General features: G+C 45.9%; 1 protein-coding gene across 1 annotated transcript in view; it reads right to left on the reverse strand.

Annotated features, from left to right (window-relative positions):
• LOC138303650 (alpha-2-macroglobulin-like) overlaps positions 1 to 22,115 on the reverse strand; it is a 219,124-nt gene that overhangs the window by 182,555 nt on the left and 14,454 nt on the right. Inside the window, 4 exon segments of the mRNA XM_069242953.1 lie at positions 8,392 to 8,412; positions 8,938 to 8,990; positions 9,751 to 9,913; positions 14,324 to 14,507. Coding sequence (XP_069099054.1) covers positions 8,392 to 8,412; positions 8,938 to 8,990; positions 9,751 to 9,913; positions 14,324 to 14,507 — 421 coding nt within the window.

Consider the following 22,115-nt stretch of genomic DNA (forward strand, 5'->3'; position numbering starts at 1 on the left):
TTCAAATACATTATACGTCAAGCTGACGCACAAGAGGAGGCCAAGGGGTAGTGGAAAGGGAGAAGAATGCGATTTGGTAGGAGTACTAAGAGAGAAAAGACAATATTCTGTAAAATAATAACAATTTTGGAGGACTTTCAATGCAGAGAGTGAGAGTGTGTGTGAGTTTTTGTCTGTTTGTATGTATAAAATCCTGTTGAAAGCCAACAGACACTTCACCGTACCCATCTGAAAGCATCTGTACCAACAATTTATCAAAAACTACATTTATTGGGGGGTGTAACACCCTAAACAACCCCCTGAGGCCACGCTCCTTTTTTTTTTTAGAAATGGCAGCCTGCTTGCTCCTAAACTTGCCACTTCAAACTTGTTGGAATTTCATATTCAATCTCTACATTAGTTATCTTCCAGTACTTGCATACACATAATCCCCAGGGTGGGTGCAGAAATGGGGCAATTTTAGCTTAGGTCCTATCGAAAGCCTATGTCCCACCTTTCTAAAGATCTGAACACACATGCCCAAGTACAAGCAGATAAAAACAATAAATTCATTCATTTTGATCAGTATTTGAATTTACAAGTTTAAAGCAAGTTTCTTCTGGCCCACATACCCTTTTGTAAGATGGGAGTCATCTTCATACAGAAAGAGAAGGGGTTACTAATTTTGTAAAAAGGAGCTGCATACATAGTGAACAGTACAGAAGGCAAAGGAGACCCTTCCGGTGTCCCACAGGTAATAGAGGTAATGTTAAAAGAGAAAGGACCTAACTTGCAATCTCCTGGAAAGAAAAGAGGCCAAAAGCCACAGTGGACAATCTAGAAAGGATGATGTTTTGTTCTACATTGTCAAAGGCCAGAGAGAGGTCGCACCTGACAACTATGGCAGCATGACCTTCAACAGCGTATCCCAAGGTAGAATTCCAGAGGCTTGATTGAAGTGGGAACAGCAGTGGTATGGGTCAAGAAGGTTTTGGTGTTGGCCCTCTGAACGTACTCTACCAGTTTGATGAGCACTGTTGAGTTAATATTAGGTTGGTAATTGCTTACAATGTGAACATTCAGATTCACTTTCTTCAATAAGTGCAATATTAAATGTTCCTTCTTAGATGAAGGAGCCGAGCGTAGGATGATGGAGCACAAGCTTTAATCAACACCACACTGATTCAGGAGGAGACACACTGGTGGTCTACCAAACTCTATTCTTTCCCTTTCAATTTCATTTTACTCTCAGCAGTTTATAACACTGTGATGAAAACAGTCTGACTATATAATATCTTTAATAAAACATAATTATCTTTCACTCAAAGTACAGGGCTTTGTAATAAAGTCTTGAGTATAAAAAAATCTACATACCCCATACAGAATAGGTCACTACCAGAAGAATGAAACATTTGGCGAAAACGTAAACCATATCCCATTTTCACAATTCCTAAAGGAAACATTTCTCCTTCTGAAACACTGATTCCACGATATGTAATCATGTCTTGGAACCGTTTGACAGAAAAAAAAAAACAATATTTATCACAAACTAAAGGCCATTGACAAAGCCTTGTCAAAAATCTTCATTTTGAAAAAATTATCCCTCTGGAATTCAGGTCTAGTAGATTTCCCTGTATAGGAAAGTACCATCTTGCCTGGCATGTTGCCCCCATTTTTACTTGTGTGTCAGTTTGTTTTTGCCTGTCTCACTGGGATCCTGCTAGCCAGGACCCCAGTGCTCATAGTTTGTGGCCTAAATGTGTTCCCTGTGTGGTGCCTAACTGTGTCACTGAGACTCTGCTAACCAGAATCTCAGTGCTTATGCTCTCTCTGCTTTTAAAATTGCCACTGCAGGCTAGTGACCATTTTTACTAATTCTAATTGGCACACTGGAACGCCCTTATAATTCCCTAGTATATGCTACCTAGGTACCCAGGGTATTGGGGTTCTTGGAGATTCCTATGGTCTGCAGTATTTCTTTTGCCACCCATTGGGAGCTCAGACAATTCTTACACAGGACTGCCACTGCAGCCCGAGTGAAATAACGTCCACGTTATTTCACAGCCATTTTACACTGCACTTAAGTAACTTATAAGTCACCTATATGTCTAACCCTCACTTAGTGAAGGTTAGGTGCAAAGTTAATAAGTGTGAGGGCACCCTGGCACTAGCCAAGGTGCCCCCTCATAGTTCAGGGCAATGTTCCCGGACTTTGTGAGTGTGGGGACACCATTACACATGTCCACTACATATAGGTCAATACCTATATGTAGCTTCACAATGGTAACTCCGAATATGGCCATGTAACATGTCTAAGATCATGGAATTGTCCCGCCATGTCAAATCTGGTATTGGGGTGCCAATGTCATGCATCCCCGGGGCTCCAGTATGGACCCTGGGTACTGCCAAACCGGCTCTCTGGGGTTTTCACAGCAACTACCGCTGCTGCCAACCCACAGACAGGCTTCTGCCCTCCTGGGGTCTGGGCAGCCCAGTCCCAGGAAGGCAGAACAGAGAATTTCCTCTGAGAGAGGGTTTTACACCCTCTCCCTTTGGAAATAGGTGTGAAGGGTTGGGGAGGAGTAGCCTCCACCAGCCTCTGGAAATGCTTTGAAGGGCGCAGATGGTGCCTTCCCTGCATAAGCCAGTCTATACCAGTTCAGGGATCCCCCAGCCCCTGCTCTGGCGCGCAACTGGACAAAGGAAAGGGGAGTGACCACTCGCCTGTCCATCACCACCCCAGCTCCTCCATTGTGGCCCAGACCTCTGAGTGGCCAGTGCCAGCAGGTGACGTCAGAGACCCCTCCTGATAGGTGCCTACCTCTCTAGGTAGCCAATCCTCCTCTGAGGGCTATTTAGGGTCTCTCTTCAGATAACGAATGCAAGAGCTCACCAGAGTTCCTCTGCATCTCCCTCTTTGACTTCTGCCAAGGATCGACCACTGACTGCTCCAGGACGCCTGCAAAACTGCAACAAAGTAGCAAGAAGACTACCAGCGACATTGTAGCGCCTAATCCTGCTGGCTTTCTCGACTGTTTCCTGGTGGTGCATGCTCTGAGGGCCATCTGCCTTCACCCTGCACTGGAAGCCAAGAAGAAATCTCCGGTGGGTTGACGGAGTCTTCCCCCTGTTACCGCAGGCACCAAACTTCTGCTTCACCAGTCCTCTCGGTTCCCTCTCATTGTGACGAGCGTGGTCCCTGGAACACAGGAGCTGGATCCAAGTGACCCCGGCAGTCCAGTGGTCCCTCTGTTCAAATTTGGTGGAGGTAAGTCCTTGCCTCCCCACGCCAGACAGTAATCCTGTGTACTGCGTGAACTGCAGCTGCTAGGGCTTCTGTGCACTCTTGCAAGGATTCCTTTGTGCACAGCACAGCCCAGGTCCCCAGCACTCCGTCCTGCATTGCTCAACTTGCTGAGTTGACCTCTGGCTTCGTGGGACCCTCCTTTGTAGTGCTGAGATGACTGCCATGCTCAGATTTCTTGAACGCCTGCTCAAGTGCTTCTGCGGGTGCTGCCTGCTTCCGCATGGGCTCTCTGTGTTGCTGAGCGCCCTCTCTGTCTCCTCATCCAAGTGGCGTTATCCTGATCCTTCCTGGGCCCGGGCAGCACCCTTTCTCTTCAACCATGACTCTTGCAGCTAGCAAGGCTTGTTTGTGGTCTTTCTGCGTGGAAACAACTCTGCATCCTCCAGCTCACCATGGGACATCTTCTGACCAAAGGAGACATTCCTGGCTCAGCAGACCCCAACCAAGCAGCCAACAACCTCACACAGTGGATCACCAACTGCGCTGACAACCTCGCACCTCTGAAAACCCATTCCACCAGGCCCAACAGCAAGAAAGCCTCCTGGTTCAACAACGACCTCAAGAACTCCAAGAAGAACTGCTGCACCCTTGAGAAAGCCTGGCGAAAAAAACGACTACAGACAACATGACCGCCCTCAAGCACGCCACCCGCATACACCACCAGCTGATCCACACCACCAAGAAGACAGCATTCAAAGAACGACTAGACAACAACGCACACAACAGCAAGGAACTCTTCAGCATCATCAAAGAGCTCTCCAACCCCAGCGCCGGAAACAACGACATCACTCCCTCACAAGACCTCTGCGACTCACTCGCCTCGTTCTTTCACCGCAAGATACCGACATACACAACAGCTTCGGCGCACAGACCACGCACCCAACCACCAAACCGACGCCCCCCAACACCACCCTCCACGCCTGGACCCCGGTCAGCACCGAAGACACCATCCATACGATGAACACAATCCATTCCGGATCACCAACCGACCCATGCCCCCACCACGTCTTCAACAAGGCCGACTCCGTCATCGCACCCCATCTCCAGGACATCATCAACTGCTCCTTCAACACCGCCACCTTCCCGGAGAGCTGGAAGCATGCCGAACTCAGCGCCCTCCTGAAGAAACCATCAGCCGACCCCACCGACCTCAAGAACTACCGCCACATCTCGCTCCTCCCGTTTCCTGCCAAAGTCATCGAGAAGACCGTCAACAGACAGCTAGCCGCCTTCCTCGAGACTAATGGATCCCTCGACCACTCGCAGTCCGGCTTCCGAGCCAACCACAGCATCGAGACCACCCTCATCGCAGCCACTGACAACGTCCTAGCCCTGCTCGACAACGGGGAAACAGCGGCCCTCATCCTCCTGGACCTCTCCGCAGCGTTCAACACTGTCTGCCACCGCACCCTAGTGCAGCGCCTCAGCAACATCGGAATCCAAGAGAAGGCACTAGAGTGGATCATCTCGTTCCTCGCCGGAAGAACCCAGAGAGTCCGCCTCCCCCCGTTCAGATCCAAGGCCACCGAAGTCATCTGCGGCGTACCACAAGGATCATCACTCAGCCCCACCCTCTTCAACGTCTACATGAGCCCCCTCGCAGCCATCGCACGCCAACACAACCTCAACATCATCTCCTACACCGACGACACCCAGCTGATCCTCTCCCTCACCAACGACCCAGCCACCGCCAGAACCAACCTGCACGAAGGGATGAAAGACGTAGCCGAGTGGATGATGAACAGCCGCCTGAAACTGAACTCAGACAAGACGGAAGTCCTCATCCTTGGATCATCACCCTCTGCCTGGGACGACTCCTGGTGGCCCCCTGCCCTGGGCAGCGCACCCAAACCAACAGACCACGCACGCAACCTGGGCTTCATCCTGGACTCCTCCCTCTCGATGACCAGACAAGTCAACGCCGTCTCATCATCATGCTTCAACATCCTACGCATGCTCCGAAAGATCTTCCGATGGATCCCCACCGAAACCAGGAAGACGGTCACCCAGGCACTCGTCACCAGCCGACTGGACTACGGTAACACCCTCTACACCGGAACCACGGCCAAACTACAGAAAAGACTCCAACGCATCCAGAACGCCTCCGCACGCCTCATACTTGACATCCCACGCACACAAGGCCCTCCACGACCTGGGCCCCGGGTACCTCAACAACCGCCTGACCTTCTACACTCCCACCCGCCAGCTACGATCGACCAGCCACGCCCTCGCCGCCGTGCCCCGCATTAGAAAAGCCACCATGGGAGGAAGTTCCTTCTCCTACCTGGCAGCCAAGACTTGGAACTCCCTCCCCATCCACCTCCGTCTGACCCAAGACCACCTCTCCTTCAGGAAGCAACTCAAGACCTGGCTGTTCGAGCAGTAGCGGTCCCCCCTCCCCCAGTGCCTTGAGACCCTCCGGGTGAGTAGCGCGCTATACAAATTTCTTGATTGATTGATTGATTGATTGGCACCTTCTGTTGTTGCAGAATCTTTGGCTTCTTCCACCCGGAGGCAGCCCTTTTGCACCTTCATCCGGGGGTTAGTGGGCTCCTGTCCCCCCTAAACACTTGCATGACTCTTGGACTTGGTCCCCTTCCTTTGCAGGTCTTCAGGTCCAGGAATCTGTCTTCAGTGTTTTGCAGTCAGTTGTTGCCTTTGCAGAATCCCCTATCTCAACTTTACTGTCTTTCTGTGGTATTAGGGTAACTTTACTCCTACTTTTCAGGGTCTTGGGGTGGGGTATATTGGACACCCTTAGTGTTTTCTTACACTCCCAGCGACCCGCTACACACTACACTAGGCCTGGGGTCCCTTTGTTGTTCGCATTCCACTTTCAGAGTATATGGTTTGTGTTGCCCCTAGGGCTATTGCATGCTATGGTATTCTACAGTGTTTGCACTATTTTTCTAACTGTTTACTTACCTGATTTTGGTTTGTGTGTATATTTTGTGTATTTTACTTACCTCCTGAGGGAGTATATCCTTTGTGATATTTTTGGCACATTGTCACTAATAAAGTTCCTTTATTTTTAGTAACTCTCAGTATTGTGATTCTTATGATATAGTGCTATATGATATAAGTGGTATAGTAGGAGCTTTGCATGTCTCCTAGTTCAGCCTAAGCTGCTCTGCTATAACTACCTCTATCAGCCTAAGCTGCTAGAACACTACTAATCTACTAATAAGGGATAACTGGACCTGGCACAAGCTGTAAGTACCACAAAGTACCCACTATAAGGCAGGCCAGCCTCCTACACCCTGCTTGTTGCTGTCATTGAGGTTTCCTCATATACCACTCCACCATCGCTCTGAAGTAAATCACTTCTCTACCAATGCGGTGAGGTCCACACTATCCTATCACTAAATAAACATAGAATACATAAATAGAGGGCTACTGTGGAAAAACTTTTTTCTCATGAAATACAACAGAAAGTAAAAAAGTGGGTCTTCTAGTGAGAGGTATGCCCCATACTTGATTTAAATGCTCTGGCATTTATGTTTTTTTTTTAAACAGGTTGTTGATAAAATGGGCCCAAAAAGGGGCATGCTACTCTGAAAAACAATGAATTATGACTAAAGGACAGTTCTTCATAGTTGGCTGAATCCATAAGACCCGATTCATAAAGCTTTTAGCAAAAATAATTTATTAAAAATACCCAGCGGTTATGTAAATTGGCAAGAATGCAGATTGTGCAAGAATATCTCCTGCATACATATGTAAACTTTAGGCACAAATTACACATTATATATCTTTGCAAATCAGCTCCATGGTATTCAGTAAGGCAACAATAAAAGTATTTCTTGTATCAATGTAATGTTCATTGTACAAACATAAATAGCGCATGCGTTTTGTGGAATAGGCATAGGAATTGAAATAATTGGTCTTAAGTTCTCAAACTTTCACACAAAATACAAAGCCTTACATGTCAAACCTTCTTCACAGAGCCTTATCTTCAGGGAGCATGGGTTTTGGGTTAATCTTTATTTTCAACAACTTTTTTCGGTCTTGCTATAGAAATTTGGCTTTACATCGCAGATCTATTGTTTCCAATACATTACATACACTCAGAATCGGCCTTGGATGCCTTTGCTGTCTTTTTCTGGTCTCTGAACTTGATTTGATAGCTTTCCTCCCTATTTTATATTTGTCCCATTCAGAAGTATGTTGGGCCCATGGTATTTCGACTGCATGAGTTTTTTTCCTTTAACTTTTCGCCTGGAGGGATTATTTTTTCTTTTCTTTTCAGCACTCCATGAGAGTCCATCTCTTTCCTTGGTCTCTTTTCCTTCCATTCCTTCCGCTTGTACTCTGACATCCTTGCCTCCCAGTTCTCACTTTTTGCTTTCTCCTTTCTCCTCAATCCACATTGTTCCCACGTTCACCTTTTGTTTATCTAGCACCCAAGTCACCAAGATCCTTTTACTATCCTTCTCCTGTCCCCAGTCATCTGTTACTAACTGATGATCCCCATTTCGCCCCGTGCCCAGTTGCTTCTTCTACAGTCTTTCTGGGAATGGAAACGCCAGACCTGTATTTTGCAGACGTGATGATTTTGGGTCCACAGACAACTGGGAGTGGATGTTGGGAATTCCAATCGGGTGAACTTTCGCCGCTCATAATAAGGGGCTTACTGTAAAGGGTGGATAGAGATGAATGATATTTGCAATGCCACCAAAAAAGTATTATAAATCTGGGTTATTTAATGGTACCTTTTATCCACCTCCAACCTCCGTAGCAACCCTAAAGCACAATGACTTCTCAAAGAAGAGAGCAACATCATGGTCTAAGACCCATACCCTTCGAGCCATAATCCAGCTCTGCAGCCACTGGCCATACCTTACCGTCTACTTGTCAGAAAAAGTCACTGGACTCATTAGTTCAACTAGCATCACAGCTGAATCTCTGTCGTAAATAGTGCTTTATGCCAAAACAGTTAGCTGTTAGGCACTGCATAGCTTTTCAAATGCAACATAACGAATAAAATAAAAATGCTCTGGAAATTGTAGGGAAAAAATCAAGACATACTACGCATATCAAATCCAACAGGAGGTGAACAACAAAAAAGGCATGATGGACAAAGAAGACATCTTAAAGGTGCTTACCTGGATTTGCACCAGAGAGTACTAAAAGAGAACAGTGGACATTGTTAGAAAGAAGACAAATATCCATGTTACTTTCCTAATTCAGAAGATATGCTCGTATGAAGAAAAATTGGTGCACAACCTACTGAACACTCAACAGGGTGCTTATCTGAACTATAAGCTGTGATAGATTTGATAGCTGAAAAAAGTGAGACAGAATTACATGCTTCCTAAGCCAGTATACTAAGGAAATTTGCTAACTACAGAAGATCAGTGAAATGGATTGCCCTCTAAGGATCAGTGTCCTAGGCTGTATATTTGCTCTACCTATACAACTAGACATTAACAGTAGGCTTTGTACAGATGTTTCAGTTTGTTCACACTCCACAGAAGTATGAACCAAGGCAATAACATTAGTTGCACTGATCCCTTGGGTTTTTCTTCTAATTCAAAAGTCATCTCATTGGCTATTGGAAAGGTTTTTCTAGGTAGGCAACCATCTCACAAATGTAATAGATTTTCTTTGCCCATGAGGAGCACCCCACTGCTCTGCTCAGGATTGCTTACCGGCTTGTTCTCTACAATAAAGTCCTCATTCAGAGTCACAATGCGAAATTTCACTGCAAAGGCAAGAAGTGACTGTTAGTAAGTTGCTTCTAGGTATGCGAACACCCACACCTTGAGGTCAGTTCAGCTCAAGTGCACCCTCTTCCATATCACAGAAGTGTGTTTCACCTTACAGCTATTAAAGTGGTTGGGGAACAGGACCTGGTTTAGCAGAAGTTGGAGTATCCCCATATCACTGTACTTAAGGCCCAAGTCAGTTAGCTTTTGGCCATTAGTAAATTTGTCCTAATCACTGAAAAAAATACTGTGAACTGGACCCCAAGTAAAATATCCACTTTCTCTTTTTCACTGTCACATCGTGTTAAGTTGCACTGATAGTCCATAATCATGCAAATGTATCAATCTCAACTTTCCCCTTCTTTCATCACGGTTTCCAACATGTTTTTCTTCACAAGTTACATCCCATCTTCCTCATCTTTTCTTTCATTTTTCCTCCAATGATTCCTTCAATTACTGTCTGGACCTCTATTTCCTCTTTGAACATCACAATCCCTTCAATTTCCATTTCTTTTGCTTGTTTATTCATTCACAATTTCTATCACTTGTTTTTTACTAATGTTTCAGTAATGCTTTCAATTTTTAGTTATTCTTTCTGTTGCACTTTTTCTCACTATTGCATCATTTCATTCAGTCTTTCCTTCAGTTAAATGCTATAAGGTGTGAGTTTCGAATGGTTAGAGAGCTTGAACTCCTCAAAACTCCTAATCAAGTTTCTGACATGAAGACAGAAGGGAGAATATATCTGAGGGGTACCTGTCTGTCCCGGCTTGTACACAGCCTTGTCGGTCTGCAAAAATGTCCCACTTTTGACAGTTCTCAAAAGCACCTTCTTCTTGTTTTTCAGTCTGTGGCCCTCACGCTCAACAGAAATTCCCACGTGCCCAACCTCCTCAGAGCCACCTGCAGGGAGCGGTACCTGTACGAGAAACAGAACCATATCACACATGAAAGATTTCACTGTACATCATATTAGGTTATCATTGCTGGGGGCTAGAACTCAAATACGAGACAGGCAAAATCATTAACAACTTTCTTATGTAGTATATTTCTTTTAGTCCAGCAGAAAATTGCTGCTAAACCAAAATAATACTGGAAACATTTCTAGAATTATTCATACTATCGCTGTTTTATTTAAAAAAACATTTTTCATTACATGTTTTAAAGAAGTTCATATATCTGTAGTTTAAGAAGTTTATTATGAACACACTTAAAACAATAAGGGGGTCATTCTGACCCCCGCCGGCGGCGAAAGCCGCCGACCTGGCGGGAACCGCCAGAAGACCGTACTGCGGTCAAAAGACCGCGGCGGTCATTCTGACTTTCCCGCTGGGCTGGCAGGCGACCGCCAAAAGGCCGCCCACCCGCCCAGCGGGAAAGCACCAGCAATGAGGAAGCCGGCTCCGAATGGAGCCGGCGGAGTTGCTGGTGTGCGACGGGTGCAGTATGCCAAGCAGACACTGAAAATCCTAATGGGGCCCTGTTAGGGGGCCCCTGCAGTGCCCATGCCCCAGGGGCCCCACGACACCTGTTCCCGCCAGCCTGGTTCTGGCGGTCAAAACCGCCAGAACCAGGCTGGCGGGAAGGGGGTCGGAATCCCCATGGCGGCGCTGCCTGCAGCGCCGCCATGGAGGATTCTTCAGGCCAGGGGAAAACCGGCGGGAAACCGCTGGTTTCCCTTTTCTGACCGCGGCTTTACCGCCGCGGTCAGAATTGGCCTGGATGCACCGCCAGCCTGTTGGCGGTGCATCCGCGGTCCCCGGCCCTGGCGGTCCATGACCGCCAGGGTCGGAATGACCCCCTTAGTTCTTCCTATTAGTAGCTGTATCATTTTAAAATTGTTCTGTATACTTGTTGAACATTATGCATCTAAAAGTACTAAACTTCTACAACAATGTAAACTTACTCAAAAGTACAGTTTGTGGATCAGGCCCTATGAGTTTTCCTTTATAGGAATTCTACGTGACGAAAGTTATTTGCAGAAAAACCTAAAAGTGTGGTAGTCACAGCAAAAGTTTAGAATCCAGATTTGGAAACAAACCAATGTCATGTGGTATTCCAAGAGATAATACCACATCAAATACAAACTGATACCACAGACTGCATAGCAATATAATAATAAGTTCTGATTTGGTTTTATGTAGTGAATCAAACTGCCCTTTTTACCCTTTAAAGTGCTTTGAATAAAAGTTGCCACAATTGCTCAGTGTAGGAAAGTACCATCTTGCCTGGCATGTTACCCCCATTTTCACAGTGTGTCTGCTTGTTTTTGCCTATGTGTCACTGGAATCTTGCTAGGCAGTGTCGCGTAGGCTCTCATTATCCTAATGAGACTACTGGATTTTGAGCGGCAAGATCGTTCACAGTGTGGGGGACTAAGTCTGACCCATGATGGAGGACCCTTGTCACTCTAAATCCGAGTTTTGCTCCGGCTAACTAGCAGTGCCTCAACTCTCCCAAAGGGAAGAGACAATTAGGCAGCCGAACGCATGATATCTTAGCACTTCCCAGGGAAGTCGTGGTCACTCAGGTCACAACCGGTTCTCTCATACACAGTACGGTCTCATATAGAAATGACAAAGGCAGTTTAAGTTTTAAAGATTGGTTTAATAAAACAACTGCATTTTAGATAGCAAAGCTTGATCTGCAATAACCAGAACTACACAACACAGTAGGATTAAAATAGTAACGATGAGAGTGAAGCACAAGAATAAGCCTATCATAGTGCCACTAGATTATGTTCTCTCAAAGGTGTATTCTGAGCACAGCATGTGAAGCTCTAAGCCTGCCTTTCAGGTTCCCCCGGGAGGACATCAACCCTCATACCTGAGCAAAGGCCTGTAATCTGCATCAGCATCTGCAACGGGGCAGTCAGCATCTAGTTTAGGATCCTGGCCGGAATCTCCCTCTGACCTGTACTAAGACTAGGAAGTGTTTTTATAACTAACACACAGATGTTCTAAGAAAATGTCCCTACATAAGGATGTGTATCTTCTACAAATACTGGAGAGTAAACTTCATATTTACCGGCAATGTACCAGACTGTAGCCTTCACTGAAGCACAGGGCGATCAAGAATGCATTATTTCAGAACACAGTGCTGAACTAAGCTAAACAGTGTGATAGAGGAAAATTAAAACAAGACTGTAAAACTGGTTATTGTTAAATAACAGTGCGAGGCTGAATAAAATGTATCAGACGTGGGTCCCTTGCTCACTGTGCCACTGGATTCAAGCTAGCCTGGCTGATGAAGGGTGAAACCCTGAAACTGGTCCCACGATGCTTGTTTCCAGTCCAGTGAGGACCAGGCTTGGCAGTTCGGGCTGGACTGTTCCCATGAAGAACAGGGTCAAGACTGATTTGCATATGGCTGGGTCCAAACTGGCATGGCATGGTGAGCAAAAGAACGATGGATTAAACACAGATCTGTGATTGAGGGTGAGTGTTTACATTGTTCAGCACTCCATCCATCATCCTTTTGTGTTGCTAAAGTTGCCCTAAGTGGGAAGGGTATGCCCAGACGTGGGTCCCTTGCTCACTGTGCCACTGGATTCAAGCTAGCCTGGCTGATGAAGGGTGAAACCTTGAAACCGGTCCCAGGATGCTTGTTTCCGGTCCAGTGAGGACCTGGCTTGGCAGTTCGGGCTGGACTGTTCCCATGAGGAACAGGGTCAAGACTGATTTGCATATGGCTGGGTCCAAACTGGGGTGGCATGGTTAGAAAAAGAACGATGGATTAAACCCAGATCTGTGACTGAGGGTGAGTGTTTGCATTGTTCAGCACTCTGTCCATCATCCTTTTGTGTTGCAGCCACAGAGTGAACCTGTGCGCCGGTGCCAACTCAGGACACGATCCACACAAGAGGCCTGATGTGTGTAGTAAAGTTACAAGTGCAGAGTCTCCACATTTGTGATCAAATCTCCGCATGGCACTCTGCAGAGAGTGCGCCGTGAGGAGATTCCGCCGCGAGTACAGAGATTCCTTCATGAGTACTGAGGTTCTGCAACAAGTATGGAGATTCCACAGTGAGCACGGAGATTCTGCCACAAGTACGGAGATTCCACCAAGAGTACAGAGATTCCACCAAGAGTATGGAGATTCCACCAAGAGTACGGAGATTCCACCAACAGCATGGAGATTCCACCAAGAGTACGGAGATTCCGCCACGAGTACGGAGATTCCACCAAGAGTATGGAGATTCCACCACAGGTACACAGATTCTGCACTTATATCGTTACCACATGTGAGTCTCCTTTTGAATTGGGCCCAAGAAGTAGGATGCTGCTCATGAACTGTGAAGACCTCATGAGTTAGACCCACATGCAGATTCAGAGAGAGAAGATGCTACTGATTTCTTTGTGGAATGAGTGAGTGTGAGTAAAGGAGTATCTACTGCTCAGTGCGTACTTTAAAAAACTTGGACAATGTACCATTTATGGACAAACAGAGGGCAAGCATCAGAGGAAGTCTTTTCTCTGTAGGGCCTAGAAAAAGTAAAGGCTGACAGAGCCATATGCCTTGCAATATAAACGTCTGCCAGTAGTGAGCTTTTTAGGTGGATAAAATACTTTTCCAAAGGAATGAAAGCACCTTTGGGTATATAAGCTCAGCTCAGGGGGATAAGTGACTTCTGGCTACCAGTGAAGCATATTAGGCACTGATACAGCTGTTCATTTTCATTGTCTTGTGCATTGTATATGTAATGTTGTGAGACAGGTTAGTACACGTATAGTTTAACATATTATTGCCCAAATATGTCATCTTCTAAGAGATTCCGGAACTTGTGGCATAATGTGAGGATCTCCTGGATCCCACTGGATCAGACTGGTGCCCCATTAGCTTCTGCAAGCTCTGTGACCACTAAAGGTTTGTAAGGCCTCTAACAAACTAACACTCAAGCTCATGGCGGCCAGCATCATTCTGGAGATGTAGTCATAGCCCTGAGCAGGTAATGTTTAAACTTACTCGGGGTGAAGTAGAACAGAAAAATAACACAATCAAAAAAGTAATTTGAAGATGGAAAAGAGGTGTGAGATGCTTAATTTGGAGATAAAGAAACAAAGGTATTTAAATGCATTACTAGAGCATTGTATGGGGATGCATTTAGGTGGCTACAATGAAGGATCTACTGATTGCGGTTGAGGTGAGGTTTCACTTTCATTTACATTCAGTCGTTAAACTTTACCTTGGAACGTACAATTCTAGTCAGCTAGCGTGGGATTCTGTACTATCTCTGTGTTGGCCTTTAACCACTCAGACCTGGCCACTGACAACCATCAATTTTCAGTGCTTCCAGTCCCCTAACACTCATAAATCCTGAATACTGTACCTGAAAAGAGACACATTTGAAGTATGTGGTGGGTTGAACTTTTTCTTCCAGCAGGGTTAGGTTGACCTGTTGCAGGTGAAGAGTGACTATTAGGTGTGCAGTCTCATTGAGGCTGGTGAGATGGACGCAGGCCCGTTCTGTGTGCGAGAAGTGGATCTCTGCTGGGATCAGTACTGCATAGTAACTGTAAGGGAAGAATTTAGAGGTCAAGGGTTACATCAGGTCCTGTTCCCACTAGTACCATCACCCTCACATCTGCTCTTTAGGGGCCTCCCTCCCTCTAACTTCGTCTGTTCTTCACCAACACCCAAACATCAGGACTCCACTCACTCATAGACATGGCATTGATTTAGTTCTTCAAAGGTTTAATCTGAGATACTCAGACAAGTATGCCAGCGATAACCTCAAAATTGGGTGTCATAGATCTTCGAAGCTCAAGTTTTAGAAAGCAGGTTAATTTTTGGGGGTGACACAAGTCTACAGGCTCAGGCTTTGGAAAGAAGACATATCCCACAGGTTCTATATAAGGTCTGATCAAAGTTCAAACAGCATATCTATCCCTTGCTTTAAACCTTACAGGCTCGGCCACAGTAGCTATCTTTCACACCATATACATTTGTCGAATGTTGGTTCTACTCTGTACAGGATCCAGGCTCTACCACAGGTGGAGCCTCTGACGTCAGAGGAAAAGTTCCCCCGTATTGATCTCCCTCCCATTACCTCACAGGCTAGTTCACTTACGGTTCGGATGGCACTGTGGAAGCCGTGCGCAGTAGGGAGCAGGTGAGGAGACCCAGGACCCACATTCTGGTGAAGCAGTGAGGAAGAGGAGGGGTGACGGGGAGACCCGCAGGGTCAGGGGTCTTAAGAAGGGGGTGGTGGTCAGCTGAAGCCCCAGAGGAACGGGGTTGACGGCGAGCTCCCCCAGCTGAACTCGTCACTTCCAAAGAGGGAATGAAATGAGGGTATGCCTCCGCATCTGCCTCCAGCGTTTAAAAGGTCTGTATCTGAGGGGGAGGGGCAAAGGGCCTGGGGAGAGAGAAGGTGGGGCAAACACTAACTGAAAATGGGCAAGGGCGCTGTTGGGCTGTGTTTGTTGATGCTGTACAATTTCCCTCATCCCAAGATCGTATGACTAGAAGACGAGGTGCTGTCCCACCTCAAAAGGTTTGCGCAATATTTACAGGGTGTAGTGTTTGTGATGCAAGGCAGCTAAGCTCTGATTAAGGCTGCCACCATTATTCGAAAAAAAAGGCCATTTGTTTATGTTTTACTTTCCTGGAACAGCCAGGTAGAACAAAGTCACATAAAATTGTCATGGTGCTCTTGGCGCAAGGCAATCAGCCCTCTGATTACTTTGATAATCATTCTGAAACTATTTAGACTGCTTCACAATGTTTTACTGAGTTTTTATGTCACTGCTGTTTTTAGGTTTGCATTTGAAAGGGGAAGAACTGTCAAATTTCACCTTTTTGGCTAGCATTTTAATCAGCCTGGACAAAGGCCAGGCCGTAAAAACTGACCAGGTGGGAACTTTTATTTTGTATCTGCAGTTCTCCAAATGAACGCTTGGTGGCAGTGACACAACACCGTTTTACTCCTTCTTCCAGGTCCTCGGAGTGGGTCTGCTAAAGGAAGCGTTGCCAAGAAGGGGGACTTTTTGGGGGTGGCAGTGGAGGCCCGTCATGTGTGTCCGGGAATTAAGCATCCCACCCCCTCAGTACACCCGAGAGCAATCACCAACATGTGGGAGGGCCGGATGGTTGGCCGTCCTTGCCTCCGAACTTGGCAACTCCTGCCCAGTCTGGGTTTCTGCCCCCGATGCCCCTGATGCCCGACAGAAGCAGGGATTTGCCCAACGGGGAAGGAACTGACTGTCCTTTGTCCGTGCTCAGTTGCTTGGGCTCCCTGCCAGCACCCAGTTCTATGAAAGAGTGAGCTTCAGGGAGTGCAGTATGGGGCGGGCGCACAGGGCGGCAGATTTAGATTCAAAGCGGCAGTGGGTAGGATGAGGTGTTTTTACCTGAAATCCTCTTTACCATCTGTTCTGCAGAGGGACTTTTCAGCCTCAGGGACATCTTAAGGATTCTGGGGACCCTGAGCCAGACATACTTTGGGGGGGACCCTGTTTGGAGCAACTTTGGATTTATGACCCAATTTCAGCTTTTTCATGCACTTTTTGGTCAGGTCACTGGCACTGCAGACTAGTCTAAAATCTAAATGTGTTTCCATTTAATATTTAGGGGTAATCATTTGTTTTTTTCAATATAGCAACAGACCTACTGCAATATTTCTCATATGTGAGGTCCTGTATTAATTTAAAAGGAACTTTTGTATCAATGTTGCATGGTGTTTTATAACATAAACACAACATTTCTCTGCAAAATGTCAGTACTAGACTCCTACACGTTACCTCTAATAAAAATAGAGGAAAATAGCATTTAAAACAATCTCTGTTTCAAAAATCATTACCTCCTCTTTTCCTTCCTCGTCCCATTCCATACCCATTGAGGATTTAGCCTCCAATCCCCAAACGGTCACCACTTCCCAGGCTTTTTTCCATTTTAATGGATGACGACAGTCGTCCTCCTATAAACTCCTGTTTTACAAAGCCCTCTATCAGATTCTTGATAAAGGCTCTCAGGAAGGGTGGAAGGGAGGAGGGTCATAAGTACTGGGACGAGGGAGGAAGAATCAGAGTAATGAAAATTACCAGTAAGTAATCTAGACATTCAAGTTCATCAGGGTAGAATTGTATGGAGAATAGAGCCAGATCTATCAGGGGGCCCATGATAAGTTGGGGCCCTGGGCCAGAGCCCACTTTGAGCATGCCTTAAAATATCTCTGTTCAGCCTCAATAAAGGCTCGAATGTGGAGCAATAGAGTTGTGATTGGATAAGTGCTTAATTTGAGCCGGTGGTTTCTGGTGCGGGGCACCAGCACTTATTTTTCTGCCTCAAGCATTTACTGTGAGCAAAAGACATATGGGAAAGACGGAGCAAAGAAAGATAGAAAAGCCTCACAAAGGGAAAAAGGAGAAAGCTACAAGAGTGACCTGAAGGGGCAGGGAGTGGCTGTAAATGGATTAAAAAGGGCCAAAATGGCTGCAGGATTAGGCTGCCTCAGTATTCCATGCTCACACATTTAATTGCAGCAGCCGCATGTTTCAGAGGAGAGCTTTGGGCAGCAGCACATTTTTATTTACAAATTAAGCACTGGATTAGATCCCAAAATCACAGAGTGCTGCAGATCAGGAGAAATGAGGTACACTGGCTGTGTGTATGAAGGGTTTTAAGTGGATTGTTAAAAGTGGGGGTAGGGTCCCTGAAAGGGGCAGGGCCTATATAGTTAGTGGGTGTGGCTTAAATATAATACACTAACATATGCTTAGAGTGCCACTCACCCACACGTTTGCATAGAATCACAACAGTAAGTGACATACTTGACGATTGTTCTGTGAGTATTGCACAGAGGCCAAGGATTGGATGACCAGGTATTCAGAACACATTTTGCCCATGACAGGCACTGAGAGAATCTCACACTGCCTTTAGCTGTGTTCCATTAAGAACTCCTGGATGCGACTCACTTCAAATTATGCCCTAGGCAAGAGGAACATGCTGGCTGAAAAGAAAACAAAAGCTTAACACAACATCCTGGAAAAATGAAATACTCGAAAGAAATGAAAGGTTAAGGAAACGATATGAAATATAGGTAGGAAAAGCATGGATTACATTCATGTTTTTTACACGCGTCGTTTGATCAGTGTTTTTGCATGAGATGTTAAGGACACGAATACAGAGCCCGAAAGGGACCCGTTTCAATGTCCATTTTAAATTACTATCAAGTCTGAGACCCGTAGGGACCTGGCACACTTAAAGCCCTGTGTGTGGGTCTCAGTCCTTGAGAGGGTGGAGGTCCAGTGCATGGATATATGTCTGCATCTCTGAAAGGAAAATGGAGTGAAGGAGTGTTCTTGTCCATTTAACTATTGGCCTCTCTGCTCAGACTGCACCTAAGAGTGGTGATGGGGTCCAATTGTGGTTGTTTATTGACAAAGTGAACAGCTGCAGATGAGGATCCTGAGCGAGATGACAGCACATGACATCTAACCACATACAATAGTACTCCCCCCAACTCACTCACACACATTTGCGGAGGTGCAAAGAGCCCAGTGGCGTAACACAGGCCCCTGCAGTCCCAGCACTGTGGGGGGGGGGCGAGCTTCAGGGGGCCCCCTCAGCCCAGTACATTGACTGGGTCCGGGGGGGAGAGGGCCCCCACAGGGACTTCGCAGGGTGGCCCCCTCAAGTTTTGTTAAGCGACTGAAAGAGCCACAGAGTTGTAATATGCCTGAATGGCCTTTGAATGTTAGACAAAGGATGAGGATGCGGTGTAACTGCCAGAGCTGCTGACATTGGAGCTGGGGAACCAGATTTGAGTCTCAGTGTTGGTTCAACATCCTGTGATTCTGGGCAAATCACTTAATCTCCCTGTGGCGACCAAAAATGAATGTGTCCTTGTGCAACATAACTGGTGCTCATGTAAAGTGGCCCAATACCTTTGGGTCGAGTTCGGGATATATAAAACTGAAAAAAATAATAAAAATAGTAATTCTAGACACAAGTACTGTTTGAGATTACAGTTGCCTCTCCGACGTGACAGTGGTATGAAGCAAAATGACGGGGACCCTTCTGAAGAATGTAATGAGGGAGGCCTGAGTCTCCCATATCTCACAGATAACTATTGATCTTGGGCTGAATGGGGCCCTTTTAAAGGCTGAGGCCCTTCCTCCCAGTGCTGCAGGGGTCTGCATTATGCCCCTGACACGAATGACATGCATGCACAGACACGTTGGCCTTTCACTGTGGTTGATGACCTGTGAGCAGACTGTGGGGCCCAGATGTGCTCTGACTTGTCCAGCTGGGCCCCTGCTGCAGTACCTGGGGCATCACAGTAACCAAGAAATGCATGCCTTGCAGTGGTATCTAAACATTCAATGCATAGTTGAGAGGCACACCCCTGTCACATGTGACACATTCAGCCAGTTATGACTATAGAAATTTAGAGCTACTCTCAAACTAGGAATGAAGCAAATTCATATTATCCAGTGTTAAGCTTTTACAGCTGATACTCTTATTACAGCATGTGGCAATCGGTATCTTTCTGAAGAGTGGTTCATGCAGAGAAGTCCCTCTACATATTTAAGACAGTATAACCATACTTCCATTGGCGTTTATCTCTTACCGTACGAAGGTCAGGCTTTCCATCCTTCCATAAGAGATGGTTTTCCAACTGGGAGAGATTATACACCCTTTACCTTGCAGATGTCATCTATCAATGTGACGTGAATCCAGAACATAATCTACAGTGTTGTTAGATTGTCCTGTCCTTGGGCCTACTGCAATATTTGATTAGATGGTTGGGAACTGCCCTGATGAAGGTGGCCTCATTAAGAGAAGATCACCGAAACGCGCGTAGGCTTCGGGTTCATACTACATCACTATTCTAGATTGTTGTAATGTTAGATATTGTATTTTATTAATATGTACATGTATATGGATTGGAATTTCTATTGTATTTGAGCCTTTTAGGAATCTTTTGTAATTAAGAGTATTTATTCTTTTTCTACGTATAAGTATATCTTATTTTAGGATGAATGTGGTGTGATTGAGTTAGTGTTGTGATTTCCATTCATCAGCTTAGTGTTTTTGTATAAATCATATATTTGAGAAATAAAATACTTTGTAAAGTGATAATGTTATATTTTTTTATTAACCAAAATTAGGAATTGAATGTAGCCCCAGACTGGACATATAGGGGGTCATTCTGACCCTGGCGGTCTTCGACCGCCATGGCCACGGATGACTGAAGCACCGCCAACAGGCTGGCGGTGCTTCATTGCCCATTTCGACCGCGGCTGTAAAGCCACGGTCGGAAAACCGGGTCCGGCGGTTTCCCACCGGATTAGCCCCGGCTGGGCGAATCCTCCATGGCGGTGCTGCAAGCAGTGCCGCCATGGGGATTCCGACCCCCTTCCCGCCAGCCTGTTTCTGGCGGTTTTCACCGCCAGAAACAGGAAGCGGGAACGGTTGTCCTGGGGCCCCTGGGGGCCCCTGCACTGCCCATGCCACTGCCATGGGCAGTGCAGGGGCCCCCTAACAGGGCCCCAGTATGCTTTTCACTGTCTGCCTAGCAGACAGTGAAAAGCGCGACGGGTGCAACTGCACCCGTCGCACACCTGCAACACCGCCGGCTCCATTCGGAGCCGGCTTCAGTGTTGCAGGCCTCTTTCCCGCTGGGCCGGCGGGCGCTCCCTTGGCGGGCGCCCGCCAGCCCAGCGGGAAAGTCAGAATGGACTCAGCGGTCTTGTGACCGGGGAGCGGCCAAGTAGCGGTTCCCGCTTGGCGGGCAGCAACCGCCGCCCGCCAAACTCGGAATGACCACCATAGTCATTAAACATGTATATCTATATATATATACTAGTAGACATACAGAATTAGTTGTAAATTTCATATATGTGGTTCTATCTATATCCTATTGTTAATATTTGAGAGTAGCTCTAAATTTCTATAGTCATTTCAGTTTGCATTTCCTTGGTGAGCTGCTGCATCAGATCAGGGATCCCCATTTGTCTTGTACATTCAGCCAGTTATGACATCCTAGCTAACATTTTTAAAAATGGTAGACCTCCTCCTTCAATGTCTCCCTGTTTGTGCTATCCGTTCCTTGGCCTGATTGCATTTTCTTGAGGCTGTCTTCTCAGCTGCCCTTTGTGTTTGTATGTACTCCGAGGCAAAAGAGGAGACTCTCCATATAGTTAGTATGGAGTAATCGGATAAACATTTTCAGTTCATCCTCAAATAATCAGGAACAATGTCATCTTGAGAAGTGATCAGGTAATCATTTCATTTCATTCTCAAATCATCAGGCACTCTTTTCTAAACTCTGCTGACGACTTTCAGAGTTTGGTGATGTCTGATGATGTGAGAATGGCTTCTAAGGTAGTCGAAGGATCTTCCAGGACCCTGGGATGGCTTTTCAAGTCATCCTCTTTGACATAGGTAATTCCTTTCTAGAAGTTTGGATGCCTGGCCTGTCACTAATCCTCAAAACTTTTCATGCACACATCCACCTGTACTGATGCAACATCATCATACAGTCAGATTCACAAGTGTCAATGTAAATTCACAATACACAAGTCAAGCAAAATTACAGCAGCTTAAGGGCAAAACACGCTAGAGACACACAGGAAACATTAAACATTGACAAAAAACATTACACAGACACTCAATAAATTGTAAATGGTATACCCTAGTGGTTCTTAACCTATGGTTCAGAGACCCCTGGGGGTCCGCAAAGCCTACTCAATGGGTCTGCTTAGAAAATGAAATAATATTAACAGAATAATAAAGTGCATATAAATGAAAAAGCAAAATGTAAAGAAGAACATTTTAAAACGTTCTGACCTTGTGAAGGAATTTGAAGTTGAAGGCTATACATTAAGTTGTTATCCTCAGATTGATTTGTGGGAGCTGTGCAAATACATCAAACAAAAGGTAGAGTGGCCTCAGCTCCAACTTTCCCACTAAAAATTAACATTTTGATTTATTTTATATTTCTTGTGAATTAAATAAAGATTAAATATTTGTGTATGTTTGATGAATGCTTGTTTCTTTACTTTTGTGTATTGTTTTCTAGTTTAAATCATTGAAAATGCGTAGACTGGTTTCCTCTGCTTCCAGCAATGACTGCGTGGAGGTCACCAGATTCCAAAAATGATTCAGTGGGGGTC

This window comes from Pleurodeles waltl, chromosome 7 (assembly GCF_031143425.1).
Source record: "Pleurodeles waltl isolate 20211129_DDA chromosome 7, aPleWal1.hap1.20221129, whole genome shotgun sequence".
NCBI classification, from domain to species: Eukaryota; Metazoa; Chordata; class Amphibia; order Caudata; family Salamandridae; genus Pleurodeles; species Pleurodeles waltl.